This window comes from Trichosurus vulpecula, chromosome 6, assembly GCF_011100635.1.
Source record: "Trichosurus vulpecula isolate mTriVul1 chromosome 6, mTriVul1.pri, whole genome shotgun sequence".
In the NCBI taxonomy this organism is placed as follows: Eukaryota; Metazoa; Chordata; class Mammalia; order Diprotodontia; family Phalangeridae; genus Trichosurus; species Trichosurus vulpecula.
The window spans coordinates 206,581,167-206,599,215 of record NC_050578.1 but is presented as its reverse complement, the minus strand read 5'-3'; the positions used below and the strand labels follow the sequence as shown (position 1 = coordinate 206,599,215).

The window sequence follows — 18,049 nt, the reverse complement described above, 5'->3', positions numbered from 1 at the left end:
GTTCTGTTCCCTTAACCATCTCTGTGTTCTTTTCATTTTTATTGAGGAGTTTAATCCATTACATTTATTGTTGGAATTATATTTGTGTTGTCTTATGTTAACTATTTATTGTAATATATCTATGCCTATGTATAGATTATATAATTTATCTACTCTTTTACAAGGCAGCATTTAGTTTCTTCTATTTCTTTTGCTTATACAAATCTAAAGCCAGTCTTCTGCCCCTAGATCTCCTTTTCTACCATTGCTTTGCTGGATCCTAAATTCCTTCTGTAGACTTTTGCTATTCACTATCTTTTTAATTTGTTTAATCCCTTACTTTCCAACCCCAAATAAGAGTTCAGCCCTAATCTTCCCTGCTTCTCTCCGCCTCATCCATTTTTCTATTTCAGTGATTTTATTTGGTTTATAATGTCCTTTTCCAAGATAGACTATTTTCCTTCCACTCCATTTCTTATTTCTTACCCCTTCTAGGAATCTGTAGAATCTCTTCCCAGGAATGCTATTTCTTCATGAAAACAGTAGGTAATTCTGTTAGTTAAGAGACTAAGATGGATAATTTCATATAATTTCTTCCATCTTTAACATTCTATGCTTCAATAGTTATGCTGGAATTAGAATCTGGAGTTCTTAAATTATCAATTATAATCATCTTTATTGTATTACATATCTGATACATATCATAAATCTTCAAAACTGTGCTTTTATTGTAGTGAATCGTTTGGGTGATATTAGAAATGACAATGATCCAAACTGTACCTATGAAGGAGATAATAACGTCCTGCTTCAACAGACCAGCAACTATTTACTGAACTACATTACAGACAGACATCAAGGTTAGTGTTTTTAATGGGATAGCACATTGTGGAGTATCTTGTGTAAACCAAAGTTATTAATCTTGTAGAGTGTGTAAGAATTTTTTCCTTTTTAATTTGTTCTTTTAAAATGTGCCTTATATTTGAGAGAAGAGAATATATTTAAAATAGTGATTCTCAAAATGTGGTCTGTAGACCCTTGGATTCCGTGAGGTCAAATCTATGTTTATAATGATATTAAGTGTCACAGTGGATAGAACACTGGCCCTGGAATCATGAAGGCCTGGGTTCAAATTTGACCTCAGACACTCAATAGCCATGGGACCTGGGCTAGGCATTTAGCCCTGATCGCAAACAAGAATAATGATGCTAAGATGTTATTTGCCTATTAAAATGCGCTTTCTTTTTCCAACTACATATCTATGTGAGGCTAGACTTTCTTCATATACTTCAACCAAAATAACATATTACAATGAATTGAATGAAGAAAAAAATATGAGAATACAGTTATTTTTATTAAGCCAGATATGTAAAATAGCCAGTTTTGTTTTAGAAAGCATAATTTATTTTTCATAAAATTATGCTATTTTTGTTAATGTGTAATGGACTTATTGTTACTTTGAAATGAATTAATAACTAAATATTTTTACATTTTTATCAGTTTTAATTTCTAAAATGGTAAGTATTGACAGCTATAACTAGTGATGTGCTAGTAAGTGTTTAATAATTGGCCCCCCGAAAATGAACAGCACATTTTTAAGTTTAATCTGCATTATTAACATTTTCTCCATCACTTTTCGAGTCTAGACAATCAACAAAACAATAAAGGCCAGATTTATAGTCTTTGCTGATATCCAAGGCATAAATATTCTCACTGAAAATTCACTACTCAGCTCTTGTGAGCCAGTAAGAGCTGGCTCCAGCACTCTACCAGATATAACCCACATAAGTCAAAGCTTTTGGGGGTTCTCAGTAAATTTTACAAGTGTAAAGGGGTTCTGAGACTAAAAGGTTTGAGAACCACTGCTTTAAAAGGTGTAAACTTATAGAGGCAGTGTGGTGCTATGAAATGTTATCCCAGTCAGGGGAAAGCAGCTGCTCATGGGGGCTGGTGGGCAGCATTTGGTTCTAAGAGCTCTATGAGGATGAGGATGCCAGACTCTCTTCCACCCTGAAGCTGTCTGCCTGGAAACAGCTCTTAAAAGCAGAAAAAGGCCACCTCCGGGCTGGTATTCCCAGCCTAGCACTGGCACTAATTCTGGGTCCCTTGAGTGAAGTGTATAGATGAGCTTTAGTGCAGGAGCCAGGTGAGGCCTCCATGTGGCCCAGCAGTGCAGCCTTGGAGTGTGGGACATGGGAAGCTTTTTCTGCAAGCCTGCATTTACATCGTTCTGTGTTTAAGTGCTTGGAGAAAGTCTTATGTATTGTGTGATGCTGTAAGTTGCTTGAGTCTCAGGCAGAGAGTATTTCAGCAGCTAAGGAAGGCAATTATAACTATGTGACAAGGTCATGGATGGCCCCTTCTAAGCCAAGTCTTCCTCCTCCCCTTGAATGTACCTAGGTCTTGGGGCCCTGGAAGTCAGGGGTTGCTGAATGCTGCTATGGACAGAGGACTGGGAGCTAAGAGACCTAGGTTCTAGTCCCAGCATTATTGCTAGGCAAACTGCCTAGCCTCTTTGTGCCTCAGTTTCCCCATCCAGAAAGTCAAGGACTGGCCTAGATGATCTCTAAGATCCCTTCTAATTCTAAAATTCTGTGGCTCTATGATTTAGTATGATTATAAATGACTTTTTTTTTGTTTGGCTTTTTTATTTTGGAGGGAAGAAGGGAAGGCAATTGGGGTTAAGTGACTTGCCCAAGGTCACACAGCTAGTAAGTGTGTCAAGTGTCTGAGGCCAAATTTGAACTCAGATCCTCCTGACTCCAGGGCCGGTGCTTTACTCACCGCGCCACCTCACTACCCCTAAATGACTTCCAAAGTGATAACTGAATGGATATTGACTACAGAAAGAGCACAGCTCATTAAAGTCAAGACATTTATTCAGTCAGACTACATAGTCTTAATTCTTGTGTTCCATTCTTTCAGTAAATATGTTTATATTTATCAGATAAAACTCGTATTCAAAGTCCTCTGGAATCTGTGAATTTTCTTGAAGATTTTAAAGATATTCTTGGTCAGAAATTTATGATATCCAGAGTTGAAGATTTCATGGATTCTTCAGGTAACTATTTTCTCTTATTTTTAAGAGACTTTATTACTGTTCTCTTATATTAATTATGTTATAATTTATTTTATATTGTCATGCTCACAAAATTCACTGTGCATTTTAAATAACAAAAAAAAAACTGTAGATAATTTAGGGCATGATTCAGAACATAGGGTTTCATTTCACGAAAACTTTGTATTTTATTGAACAAAGTGTTGGACCTGGAATCAGAAGATCTGAGTTTGCCTTCTGTCTCAGAGTCTTACAAGTTGTGTGGCCCTAAATGTCCCTTATCCTCTGTCAGGATCGGTTTGCTATTCTGTAAAAGGGATATACTATTTGCCCCATAGAGCTGTTGGAAGAAAAGCACTTTGTAAACTTTAAATTGCTATGGAAGTAGGAATTATTATTATTCACTTGTGTTATTTCCTTTTAGTTACATCATGGGGATTCGAACTAAGCCAGTGAAGAAGGACTCAACAAGTCTGGATTTTTTAAAAACTGAAAAATTTAGAATATTACATAACAAAATATGTTTATTTGGCCATAGGGTTTCCCTTTGGTAACAATAGTTAATCATCCTTTCTTGGCCAAATGCCTGCTCAAAAGCTAACAGGGTCTCTCAGAGTGAGCCATTTTAACTCAGGGGAGTGTTCAAGCACCCCAAGTTTATTTCACCACCAGCTACTACTCAGGCTACTCTTCTAGTCCTTTATGTATCTCTAAATGAATTAATTGAGAGATCACTAAGGATTTGGGGTTTTATCCTAAGGAGTTTGGGCTTTATCCTGTTAGCTGTAGTGTGCCATTGAAAACTGAAGAGAATCGATTTGATAACTCAGGAAGATGAGTTTGGTGGCATGTACAGGATAGATTAGAGAAGCAGGGAGGTCAGCTGAAGCTAATGACATAGTTCAGATGGTATGAACCTTCTTTTGAGATGTATCAGTGTGTCCTCCTGGGTATTATGGGGAGAATATAACATGTACTCTCAACTTTGTTGTCCCCTGCCCTTTCATGTTTACTGTACATTTCAAAGATGTACAAACTCACAAACTCACAGCAAACCTTGCCTCTTATGAAAGGGGAATAATGCGAAATAAGGGTGGAGTGTGGTGGGCATAGGATTAAATTGTTGAAGCAGTAAAGCCATCCACTGTTATCAGTTCATTGGCCAACATTCATTGTTTTGTGGGATTCTCCTTGACATCTGGGAGAATATGTGGCAGATAATCAACCAGACACAAATTTCAGTCCTGAAGGTTTGCACAGACTCAGTCATGCAGAATTGTGAATGATTGAAAATGAAACATCTATGAGAAGAAAAGCATGCTCAAAAATAGGAAAACTTGGGGCACTTTTAAAAAATTTGAAACAACCTTTAAAAACCCAAAACAAAATAGCAATCCTAATTGTGAGGTCCATGATATTCCAAACAATCTTTATTTTAAGAAAATGTTAAAGTAGGAGATTATGGAATTTATTTGCACATCAGAGTTGTAGAGAGTGTTGAATTTTCACCACATAGAATTTTTCTAACTTTTCTACAGACTACTATGTAATTGCCTCAATTTTCATGGCAACTATTTAGTCCTCAGGTTGGACTTGGAGTCAATATCAATCTGGATTTAAATACTATTTACAAGTCTTATTAGCTGTGTGGCTCTGGGAAAGTCACTTAGTCTTACTAAGCCTCAGTTTTTTCATCTATTAAATGGTTACGATAACATTTGCACTACCTACTTCATTGGGTGGTTGTGAGGAAAAGGGCTTCCTAAGCCTTAGCATGCTTTGTCTATAAAGAGGAGTGTGTTATCATTACTGTTATTTTTATCTCTTTTCTCAAAGTGTTAATAATCTAAGGAAACTGAAAACTCACTAGAAGATACAAACAAGGATGTATTAACTAATAGTTCCATAAATATTAGTATTTGGTAATTTTGGGGCAGAGGCAGTTGGGGTTAAGTGATTTCCCCGGGGGCACACAGTAAATATCTGAGGCTGGATTTGAACTCATATCCTCTTGACTCCAGGGCTGGAGCTGGTATCTGGTAATCTTATAAAACAATGGGAATTTATGTAAAACAGACAGTAACATCCACACTCTTTTTAAAGAATTGTCACCTACTGTAACATTTAGGTCTTCATTAATTTGATAGGTCATAACACAGATATGCCTTGGTATGCTCTCTTTCCCAAAATTCAGCAGAGTCTTTTGAGTATTGTATATCTAATAAACAAGTTGGAATCATCTGTTTGTCCTGTGAGTTACCCTCATTTTGTAAAAATGTTTCTCAGGAAACTTTTCAAGTGAAATTCATTTTGTAAAAATTGTTTGCTGTTGCAAAAAAAAAGGCATCATCTCTCTGGATAGAGTTGGAAAGGAAGTTAACATATTGAGCCAAAACCTTGGCCTCAGATGAATTTGATCATTTAATCCCGAATCTTTGCACTGACTAAATGAGTTTTGTCTCATCTGGATTTGTAGTAAAGATTATGCTTCATGTAGAACCATGATGCTCCCCAGGAATTAAAGTCAGTCTGTTTGTTAGATTAAAAAATTGATCAACCTTATGGACCCAATCTATCAAGGGATAAATCTTTGTTTTGGGGGAAGCACATTTAACTTGTATGTTTTATGCATTAGTTTTGTATTTATTGCATTGAAAACATGATTTACTTCATAGACTCTATGTGAAAGAATTTTATTTACTTTTTTAAAGTGAGTCATGTATTCCCCTTTTATATTTGGATCCCAGACTACTCAGTGCTGCCAAGGTCCATTCTCATAACCTCTCAGTATTCTCTCAGTGATGGTATATCCCTGTGAATCACAGACCACCATGCATGAAAATCAGAATTGTAGATGACACGAAATACAGTAGAAAGGCAAATCATGGGTGTGCTATAAGTAGATTATCATATATTTCTAATGACAGCTTGCCTGGACTAACAGATATCGCCAAAGACAGGTATAACCTCTTTTTTTATCCCCAGCACTTAGCACAATGCCTGGCACATAGTAGGTGCTTAAGATGAATTTAATGGTATGACTCATAAAGGAAATGGATAAGGCTTAATTAGCCACTGGCTTCCCCCAAATATTAAAGAGACCTAGAGAAAGGTCTCTAGTGCCTGGGTGATTCTCAATTGAGGTTATGCTGAGGACACCATGAAATTATAGCATTCCAAAGTCATAAGACACTGAAAAGGTCTAGTCCAGTTGCCATATAGTATGTGAATCCTTTCGAACAATATCTCTGATAAATGGTCATCCAGGTTCCCCTTGAAGACCTCCACTGAGTTCACCGGTGCCTGAGGGAGCTGATTCCATTTTGAGGTGGTTCTAAATGTTAGGAAATTCTTTATTCTGTTATGCCAATTCTGCCTCCCTATAGTTACAACTGCTTCCTGGAGCCAAGCAAAATAAATCTGCTCAGTCCTCTACAAGCCAGTACTGGAAATATCTGAAGATTGCAATTGTCACCCCTCCCCCATTCCCCAAAAGTCTTTTCTTATACAAACAAAATTTTGCAGATTTCTTTAATTGTTCCTTACATGACATGGTTTTTAGTTCTGTACTCATCCTGATTATATGCTAGCTTGTCATAGCTATATTTACAACGTTGTTTGAGACACATAGCAATAAAGTCAAGAAAGTTTTACGAAGTAATTAGCTTAAGACCTGTTTACTGCGTTTTGGAATAAATCTTCCAAAACTCTTGCAATTGATCTGTCATTCTGGGTGATTGATTTTTCTCATTCCATCCATTATTTTCTTCAGTCTGTTTCATCCTGTATTTCATTTCATCATGTATTTCATGTACAATTGCAGTCTGCATCAGCTGATGCTTATCAGCTGTGTGTGGGCAAGAAGGCCAAAGCACTTGGCTCATAACAGTCCTTGAGCAAAAAGAACATTAACTCACTACTTGCCTGTGCAGCTGTGTGTGTTCTTGCTGTGTTGGATTCCAAATGGCTCTTAATCCACCTCACCTAACTGGATGATGTACCTCGTTGTGATTTACCTCTCTTGGCATTCTGCACTTACGCTTCCTTGTCCCACCCTAAGTGGAATGAATGACACCCAGGGAAAGGCCATGGACCATGGAAAGACAATATGCTCATAGGCTAGAGCTGGAAGGGACTAAGATTGTCCAGTCCAGACCCCTTATTTTACATCTGAAGAAACTGTGTCCTACAGAGGTGAAGTGACTGACCAGGAGCTAAGATTCAAACCCCTGTCGTTTGAAAGGCCTGTTTGTGCTGTATTATCCTGGGGTCTTTCCTTCTTGCTTCTCACTTGTGTCTCCTCTGCATTTTGGATATCCTCCTTAACCAGACCATGAGTCTTGTTTCTCCCCCACACTATTCTGAGCCATTGACACTACTACATGCAACCCTTGTGCTATAGTCTAGAAAAATGGAATAAGAGAATTAAAACAAAGTTAGACAATTGTCAGCAAGATTATGCTCACTGTTAGAGAGTATATTAATTCTTTCACTATATTTGAACATGTCTAGTTTTGTGTCGATATTTGAATGTGTTTTAAGCTGAATTGCAGGTTGAAAATACCAAATTGGAATAGCACTCCTCAAAACTAGCATGAATTTCAATTCATCTCCACCTAAAAAATATTTATTTAGTGCCTACTATGTACAAAGTCCTATAAGGTTATTGGGGATGCAAAGATTTTAATAAGTGAGAAAAAGACTCATACATAAGTATACAAGGTAGAGTGTAACAAGAGAATCCAAAAGATTGTAGGAAAATTGGAGGAGTGGGGCATTATTTTTAGTGTGTGGTTTGAGAGTTCAGTAAAGGCTTCACAAATATTTCAGCCACTGGACATCTTCAATCAGGGAACACATTCTAGGCATGGAGAAAAAACTGCACAGATTCACAGAAGCAGGGGAAGATTGGTCAATTTCAGGGAATAGCTAGCAGTTGAATAAAAAAATAAGGCTAGAAATGAAGTTTAGAATCAGATTGTGGAAGGTATTAAATGCAAGAGTAAAGAGTTCATGTTTATCCTATAGAAAACAGGGCACCACTGTAAATTTTTAATTAGGGTCTGACCCTTTTATTAGGAAAATTATTTGTCAACCACGGAAGGAGGGTTTAGAGAAGGGAGGAGCCAGAGACAAGAACGGCCATTGCTACAGTAGTCTAGGTAAGAGGTGATGAAGACCTCAACCAGGATTATAATATGTGGGGAGAGTGTGGTAGAGAGAGATTCAAGAAGTTTAGTGCTGGTAGAATCCATAGGGCTTGGAAGTTGATGAAATAAGAGTGGGGATGAGGGAAAAGGAAGTCAGATGTGAATCCACATTTTTATGCCAAAGTGACTTGGTGAATCTGGAGAAATAAGAAATTTGTGGGGTAGGGACAAGTTTTGGGGGAAAATATGATTTCAGTTTTGAACTAATTGAATTTGAAGTTCTGGTAAGGTATCTAGGTAGGGATTATGTAGTACACGGTTGGAAATGTATTATTCAAGTTCAGGAGAGATTGGGACCGGATATATAGATTGAATGAAATCACCAACTGCACATATAGACAGACAAGAAGACTAAGGATGAAATCTTGGGGAAGGATACCCACATTCAGGGTTTGGAGTAAAAATGCTGAACTATCGGGGATTGAGGAGTAAGCAGACATGAAATGGGAGAACCAGAGAAGAGCAATGTCATTGAAACCAAGTGAGAAGAAATTATCAAGAATGAGGGGGCTGTCAACAGGGTCAAATGCTATAGAAAGGTCAAAAAGTCTTAGAAAAGGCCATTGGAAGGATAAAGCAAAGCTAATGCTAATGTTAATATTAGAGACTCTAAGGTAAATACTATCATATGATTTACTTTGAAAATTCAAATAATTCTGACCAATGGACAGTAAGTTATTTCCTCTTGGCCTCAGTTTTTCCTCATCTAGAAAATGAGGAAGTTGGATTTAAGTAAGATGACTTTCCATTTCAATACAACAAACATTTTTAAGTAGCTACTGTAAAAATACTGTACCCATATCTGGGTAGTGAGGGGCAGTATACAACTCCTGCCCTCAAGGAATTTACAGTCTAATAAGAGGACATGTACACAAATAACCATATTACCAGTTTATATATAGGAAAAGTCAAACAGAGTGGCATAAAGACCATAAGCCTCATATAATCTCAGAATTGGAAGAGACTTCAAGGCTCATCTAGTATAACCTGTGTCTAAAGAAAAATCCTCTCAACAGTATCCCTAGTGAGTGGCTATCTACCTAATCATCTGGAAGGGACACACACACACACAACCAGTTGCTTAATAACAAACAAGTGATGAAGGCGTTGGACTAGATTCTTTTTTTCCCAGCTCTAACATTCTACGATTCCATGATTTCTAATTTAAGAATTCTGGGGCAGCATTTGAGAAACAGCACATGTTGTAGTGTGTAAATGGAACAGTCCCACAGTTAGTGGGTCATTGTGCAGCTGTTACCTCTGATTTGTTAAGAAAAAGGAATTAGCAAAAACAGTTTTGTGCCTTCGGCAGATTCCTTAAGATTCATTGCTGTGTAAATAAATCATGGAAAATATTACCATCTTCATGATGCCAATTTTTTGTTCATCTTCATGAGAACTGAACATCAGAGGAAGACTATAAAATATAATGAAATATAAAAGGATATAAAAATTAATTTGTGGAAATGTCAGTCAGTTTGAATGTTCTCCAAATTACTACTATGCAAGAAATACACCAGGTTTTTTTCTTAAATGTTCTAATAACAAACATTCTAGTAACTTGGTAAAACTGAGTTAGTTCAAAATGAATTTTACTTAAAAGGATTTGGAATCCTTATTTCTGTGCCTGAGAATATATGGCATTCTAGAGCAGCTCTTTGAAAGTAAACATGCCCTTTAAAAAAATATAATTATCATAGCACGATCTCTTAAGCCTAAAGCCCTTTCCCAATTCTTTTTCCTTTTGACCTCTTAGTAGCCTTTGATACGGTTGGCCAGCTCCTCTTTGATATTCTCTCTTCTCTGGCTTGTTGTGACGCTGCTCTTTGTTGGTTCATCTAAGTCTTCTTTAGTGGATTGTCTATATCACTCCCTCTAACTACACTTGTTCCTGGTTCCTCTTGTCTCTTTTCTACACTCAGTGACTTCATCACTTCCTATGGGTTTAACTATCATCTTTTTTGTAGATGACTCCTAGATCTATATGCCCAGTCCCTAGTCTGTCTCCCTAGCTCCAGGCACCAACTGCCTATTGGACTTTTTGTACTATGTGTCCTGTAGGCGTCTGAAACTTAACATATCCAAAACAGAACTTGTTTTCTTACCTACCCTCCCTCACCCCACCCTTATCATTCCAGTAACCTAGGTTTATAACCTTGGTATTATTCTCAATTTCTCATTTACCTCAACAATCAATCAATGCATATACCTAGTTTCTCTACTCATATCTCAAACTCTTATCAGCTTTCATCCAGATTATTGCAGCAGACTCTTAATTGATCTCCCAGATTCAAGCCTTTTCTCACTCCAATCAATCCTCCACACAGTTGTCAAAGCGATTTCCCTAAAGTGTGTTCTTAGCCATGCTATTCCCTTACTCATTAATTAACAGTGGCTCTTTGTTACCTTTAGCATCAAATATAAAATCTCTCTGACATTTAAGGCTCTTTACATGCTGGCCCCTTCCTACCTGTCTAGCTTCATTACATATTAATTCCCTGCATGCACTCTATAGTCAAGCCAAATTAGACTTGTAACACTCTATTGCTTATCTCAGTACATTTGCTTTGGCTGTCCCCTCATTCCTGTAATAGGAATGAGCTAATTCCTCCACTCTTGGAGACCACTCTGGTTTCCTTCACGACTCAACTGAAACTGTGTCTTCTGTTTTTCCTGGTTCTCACAGCTGCTGTTATATCTCCTACCCTCTCCCTATAAAGGTTACCTTTTATGTATTTTATATATATGTTCATGTAGGTGCATGTCATTTTTCCAATTAGAATATAATCTCCTTGAGGACAGGGACTGTGTCTTTTTATCCTTGTATACCTAGAACCTAGCAGAGTCCCCAACAAATAGTGGGTAATTAATAATGCCTGTTGATTTCATAGATTAGCTTCATCTAGAGTACTTATTTTGGTAACAATAACATTAAACCCTTCATGCACCAGAGAGGCAGCATGAGGTGTTAAACAGAACAGTGGCTTTGGTGTCAAGAAACCTTGTGTGATTGCACCTCCTCCTCCTGCTGGCTTCCCAAACTTGGTCAAGTCATTTAAGGGCTCTTTTCTCAGTCTTCTCATCTGCAAAATGAGGAGGTGCTCATGCTTGCACAATTGACCCCCCATAGATTGTTGGGGGAATCAAACAAGATAATGTCTGTACAGTGCTGAGTGGCCACGAAGTGCTACACCATGTGAGCTCCTGTTAGTTACCTGGGCTAAGTTTAGAACTCCATGATGTAAGTGCTTTCTACTGGCTTGGACCTCCCAAATTACAGTCATGTGACAGCTGTCATTTCTTTTGTTTTTCAGTTTCTCTGGCAGCATACAAGTGGTTGGTTTGTTACCTCCTACAAGAGAGTTATCAAAAATTAAATCAGGAAAGAAAATCTGGAAGTGATGATTTTGAAGCAAGAAACAACTGCCAGGTACTAATCTGGTAACTTTTTAAGCTTTTGGTTCCTTTTTTTCAATGCCTTAGCTGCTTATGCCTCCTCGTAATATTAGTATAAGTTGACATAATGTACTAAGTTTTCATTATTTTCTGTTGCAGGGAAAGCTTCATGTATGAGTCTTTAGTTCGGCAGTTTGTTGGAGGGTATTAACAGTTTGTAATCTTGTGGTTAGAGCCTTGATCTGGGAATCAGGAAATCTGTCTTCATTTCCCAGATCTGCCACTGACTCATCATGGATTAAGGGGCTTATTCCAGGTCACACATCCTCACTGTTTCTTTTTCTTTTATAAAATGGGGATGTAGTCAAATCCTGTTGGTACTATAGAGGAGAAAATGTGGTGTGAATCATTCAAAAGTAGCTTACTTTGGTTTAAGTTGTGATTTTCTTCTATTGGGGGCTGGATGTTTCTTGAATTCTGAGAATTCATAGTACAAAAAACTTGGCTATGAAGTATCTGTGACACAAAATTTATTTCACTATAATCAAATGTGCCTTCTATATACAATAATGCATACCCATACACAAATGCATACTCTTAATAGAATTATGTATGTCTACCAACTCATAATTAACCATACTGTAATCAAATGGCATGCCCTGCATATATAGTAATACATTTTACATGTGTGTATATGTATTGTTTATATACACATATACATATATGCACATACACATATACATACATATATACATACACACACATATGTGTGTGTGTGTGTGTGTGTGTGTGTGTGTGCATATATAAAATCACTCTTTCTGTCCTAGACACTATCTTTGTGCCCTTTGGTAACCTTGTTATGAGTTAAACAGATCTGCCTACATTCTCAGGGGACACCTAGGAGGAGCAGTGGATAGAGTTTGGAATCAGGAAAACTCATCTTTATGAGTTCAAATCCATCTTCAGATATTTACTAGTGGTGTGACCCTGGGCAAGTCACTTAACCTATCTGTAAAATGAACTGGAGAAGGAAATGGCAAATCATTCAAGTACCTTTGTCAAGAAAACCCCAAATGGGGCCACAAAGAGTTGTACGTAACTGAAATGACTCAACAACAACAAACGATCTACATTCTTAAATACTTTATTTAATTCTTCACATTAGCTAAAACCTCATTTTCCTATGAGGATATCACATCCTTGGCAATCTTCTCTTGCTGCAGAACACACCTTCTATTTCACTCCAAATTATAAGGTCATGAGGAAGTGTCAAGGGTTAATTAAACCTTTGTCACCTTTGACTCCTCCATTATGCAGTCACTTGGCAGTCCTACAATTTCTACTTACGTCATCTCACATCTTTTTCCTTTTATCTATTCCTGCTGCCATCACCATAATTCAGAACTTAATGGGATTATACAATTTAGAATTGGAAGGAGCCTTAGAAATGATCTAATCTAATCTCATTTGGCAGATGAGGACTTTTCATTACTTCTTTTAAAAATCATTTATTTATTTTTAACATTCTTTTCTTTTTAAATTTTCAGTTCCAAATTCTCTCCCTCCCTCACATCTTTCCCCCACCTACTGAGAAGGAAAGCAAAATGATATTAATTATACATATGAAATCATTTCTATGTTAGCCATATTGCAAAAAAAGGAAACAAAATTATACTTGAATTTGCACCCAGAGTTTATCAGTTGTCTCTATGAAGGTAGATAGGATTTTTTCATCATGAATCCTTTGGAATTGCTTGGATCATTGTGTTGATCAGAGTAGCCAAGTCTTTTACAGTTGGTCATCATTACAACATTGTTGTTGCTGTGCACAGTGATCTCCCAGTTCTTCTCACTCCACTTTGCATCAGTTCATGTAGTTCTTGCCATGTGTTTTTGGAAACCACCCCCTCTCATCATGTCTTATAATACAGTAGTACTTCATCACAATCATATGCCACAACTTGTTCAGTCATTCCTCAGTTTATGAGTGGCCCCTCAATTTCCAATTCTTTGCCACTACAAAAAGACCTACTATAAATATTTTTGTACATAAGTGTCCTTTTCTTTTTTCTTTGATCTCTTTGAGATTCATACGTAGTAGTGATATTGCTGGGTAAAAGGACAGTTGTAAAGCCCTTTGGTCATAGTTCCATATTGTTCTCCAGAATGGTTGGACCAGTTAACAACTTCACCGACAGTTTATTAATGTGTCTGTTTTCCCTCATTAGCATTTGTCATTTCTAATAGGTGCGAGATGCTACCAAAGAGTTTTAATTTTTAATTTGCATTTCACTAATTAGTAGTGATTTAGTGCAGTTTTTCATGTGACTATAGATAGCTTTGATTTCTTCTTCTGGAAAGTGTCTGTTCATACCCTTTGACAATATGTCACATGGGGAGTAGCTCTTATTTTTATAAATTTGATTCGGTTCCCTATATGTTTGAGAAATGAAGCCTTTATCAGAGAAACTTGCTGTAAAAAATTTAATAATACTTCATTGTCTATGGCATCTTTTAGGAAAATGTAATTTCTCTACTTAGCTCTTTTAATTAGATCTATTTTTGCTTTGGCTTGACATCATGATTGCTAACCCTGCCTCTTTTACTTCAGCTGAAGCATAATAGATTCTGCTTCAGTCCTTTATTTTACCTCTGTGTCTTTCTATTTTAAGTGTCTCTTGTAAACAACATGTTGTTGGAGTCTGGTTTCTAATCCATTTTGCTATCCATTTCCATTTTGTGGGTGAGTTCATCCCATTCACATTTACAGTTGTGATTACTATGTATTTCCCTCCATCCTATTTTCTTCTGTTTCATCTTCTCTCTCTCCTGTCCCTCCTGGAAAGTCTGTTTTGCTTCTAACCCCTGCCTTTCTCTTATTCTCTTCGCTTCTTATTTCCCTATTGAGTAAGATAAATTTCTATACCCAACTGAGTGTGTGTATGTATGTATGTGCATGTACATATGTATATATACGTATACACATACATAACTACATATATGTATATATGTATGTGTGTACACACACACACACATATTCTCTTCCTTTCTTAGAGCCAGTTCTGATGAGAATGAGGTTCAAGCATTGCCTGCTAAACCCTTCCCCTGCTACCATTTCCCCCTCCATTATAAAAAGCTGTTCCTTGGGTAGCTCCTTTATGTGAGAAAAATTTCCCCATTCTACTTCTCCCTTCCCCCTTATCCCAGTGCATCCCTTTTTCTTACCCCATCATTTCTCTCTTTCTCTCTTTTTAAAAGAGATCATCATATTTGAATTGTTTCTTTAAGCTGCTTGCAATATTTTCTGCTTTACCCAGGAGCTCTGGAATTTGATTATAATATTCCTGGGGGTTATTATTTTGAGATCTCTTTCAGGAGATGATGGCTGGATTCTTTCAATTTCTGTTTTGCCCTCTGTTTCTAGTATATCAGAGCAGTGTTCTTTGATAACTTCTTGAAATATGATGTCTAGGCTCATTTTATGATCATGGCTTTCAGGTAGACCAGTAATTCTTAAATGATCTCTCCTCAATTTATTTTCCTGGTCAGTTGTTTTTCTGATGAGATATTTCACATTTTCTTCTATTTTTCATTCTTTTAATTTTGTTTTATTAGTTCTTGATTTCTCATGGAGACATTAGCTTCCAGTTTCCCAGTTCTAATTTTTAAGGAATTCTTCAGTTATCTTTTGTACATCCTTTTCCATATGATCAGTTCTGCTTTTTGAGGAATTCTTCAGTGAATTTTTGTACCTCCTTTTCCATTAGGCCTCTTCTGCTTTTTGAATTCTTTTCTTCAGTGAATTTTTCCGCCTCTTTTACCATTAGGCCAATTCTGTTTTTTAAGGTGTATTGAGTATTTTTTGTGCCTCTTCTACTGAGCTGTTAATTCTCTTTTCATAATTTTCTTGAATTGGTCTCATTTCTTTCCCCAATTTTTCCTCTAGCATTCTTATCACTTTCCTTAAGATTTCCCGGAATTCTTGTTGGCCTTGGATCCAATTTTCTTTGAGGCTTTGCTTATAGCAGGTTTTCACATTTTTATTATCTGACTTTATATTTTGGTCTTCTTGCCACTGTAGTAGCTTGTTTTGTTCAGTTTCATTTTTGTTGTCGCTGCTCATTTCTGCAGCCTATTTCTTGACTTTGAATTTTATATTAAAGCTGGATTCTGCTCACCTGACTTTTTCATGCTACTTGAAAATGAGCTAGTTCTGGGAGTCTGCAAGTTTTTAGTACTTCCAAGGTGATATGATCCTGGGTAAGGTATGGTCTATCCCAATTTATATTCTGGTCTGCATCCACAAGGAGACCCACAGCTACAAGCACTAGCACTCCTACACTCCCCTACTTCCTTGTGATTGACCGTCCCCCCTCCAGGGCTCCTCTTTGCCTTAGAACTGTGATCCAGAACTGCATATGGACAATAGAGTTGCCAATCCATGCCAGCTTCACCCAGTGCCTGCAAAAGATCCCCTGTAATGTCTTTCTGACTAGTTGTCTGACCCCTTTATTGTCTCTGCCCTGGGAGCTCCTGAAACTGCTGCTGTTGCTACTGTTGGAGCAGCCTCCAAGGCCCACCACCTGTGCTGTGGCCACTTGTGCTCTGGCCTAGCTCCCAAACTCTTGTGTCGCTGACCTTTTTTGCCAATCCCCTAAATTGTCTCAGGCTGGAAAAATGCCTCACTCTGATTTTTTTTTGGTCTCTGTTGCTCCAAAATTTGATTTGAGAAGTTATTTTAAAGTGGAATGTTGGGAGAGTTCAGCTGTATTGATGCCTGTATTCTACCATCTTGGCTCCACTCTCCTCACTTTCATTCCTTCTTGATGCATCTCTTGCCATAGCCCCTCATCTTGCAATGTCACACTACTTCAATCCATCCATCAACTAACTAGTCCTTGCTCCTTATTGTGATTTCTAGTCCATTTTTCTTCCTATGATCTTCAATAACCTCTTCTCCTCCATCTGATTATGCTACCTCTGCCCTTTCTTGTTAATTTCATCTATCAATATTTTCCCATCTTCTTTAGCAACTTTGTCACCTGGCTCCTCATTTTCTTCTTTGTTTCTTCCCTTACCATCATCCTCCATGATTTCAGTATTTCTAGCATACTTACGGGCCTCAGTCTCTCAACCGTCCCAACTGTAACAAAGTCTATCCTGCTTCATCCTCACTGGCCTTTGGCTTCATCCTCATGCAAAATTGTTACACTTCCTATCTTTTCCCTTTTCCTACTTCTTTACTCTTGCTAAGCTTGCTCTTTAGTTTCATTATGATCTATGCCATTGGAAACTTATAGAGTTTTTTGTATGGTGGTCAGTCTCCTGGTGATGATTTTCTTTGTACTTTGCCATGCTAGTCCTCAGAGGACACATGCACAGTCCTTTGTGTGACCCACACTAGAAGCTTTTCCAATGGGACTAATGTAGCTCTGTCTTTTCTAGAACAATATTTTGCTCATGATGTTTGATTACTAAGTATTTGGCAAATTTTATCTTCTTCCCTCAGAGTCATTATAATGGTATTATACTTGACTTCAAACTCAATGAAAACACACTTGGAAATTTAACTAAGAAAGAAACTGGAACTTATTCTTTTCCTGCCTGTTCAGAACTTTCCCTACTCATATACTTTGCTAGGAATAAAGTGAAATAGACTTAGCTTTAAAAAAATTCTTCATTTGCATATTCCTTCAATTAAAACTGCTAGAAAGACCAACCACTTATCTGGAGTAGAGGTCCTGAATTTTTGTTCTGGCTCTGCTGCACACATGGTGCTGGGCGATCCTAGGCAAGTCGCTTAAACTCTCTGATCCCCAGCTTCCATCTTTGTAAATAGGGATATCTATAATTGTAGTACCTACTTCATAGGAAACTCAACCCAAGCAGAATGGAACTATTTAGTAAACAGTGTTCATAAACCGCTCTGGTTGTCGAAACTCTTCACCTAAGGATTAGTCTCTGGTAATGAACTTGTCGCATTTCGCCAAGCTGATCCTCCAAGGACCCAAGTACAGTCCTTCACTGGGTCTCTCCTAGAGCCTTTTCCGGTTTGATAAGGCCTCCAGGAGTTGTATTCATTTGACAGAGTCTTCAGAAATTCAGAGAAATCCCTCTCCACTATGATTTGATGTTGAAGCAAAACTTTAGAGGAGTATCCGTGGCATGTTTTGGGTGGAATGACTCATTTTTTAGGCCAGCCTGGGAACTGAATCAACTTTTATAATCATTTTTTTTCTATGCGAAAATGCATTCTTCGATCCTGGACAACCAGCTTTCAGATGACATGTTAGTAGCCAACCTGTATTATAATCAATACCCACTTCATAGGACTATTGTGAGGCTCCCATGAGACTATATACATGAAGGGCTTGGTAAACTTTAAAGTGCTACATGTTCATCATCATTA

The 18,049-nt window shown here is 37.4% G+C and overlaps 1 protein-coding gene across 3 annotated transcripts in view; it reads left to right on the top strand.

Annotated features, from left to right (window-relative positions):
• Positions 1-18,049, top strand: part of ACOX3 (acyl-CoA oxidase 3, pristanoyl) — a 90,831-nt gene that overhangs the window by 57,455 nt on the left and 15,327 nt on the right. For 2 of the 3 annotated variants that reach the window (XR_005010646.1, XM_036762767.1), the window contains exons 12-14: positions 714-836; positions 2,924-3,037; positions 11,559-11,674. Coding sequence is in view for 2 of the 3 variants with exons in the window: in XM_036762767.1 (XP_036618662.1) it covers positions 714-836; positions 2,924-3,037; positions 11,559-11,674 (353 nt within the window). In the remaining variant the exon portion in view is untranslated. The remainder of the gene's footprint in view (positions 1-713; positions 837-2,923; positions 3,038-11,558; positions 11,675-18,049) is intronic. The other variant, XM_036762768.1, reaches the window with a different exon arrangement.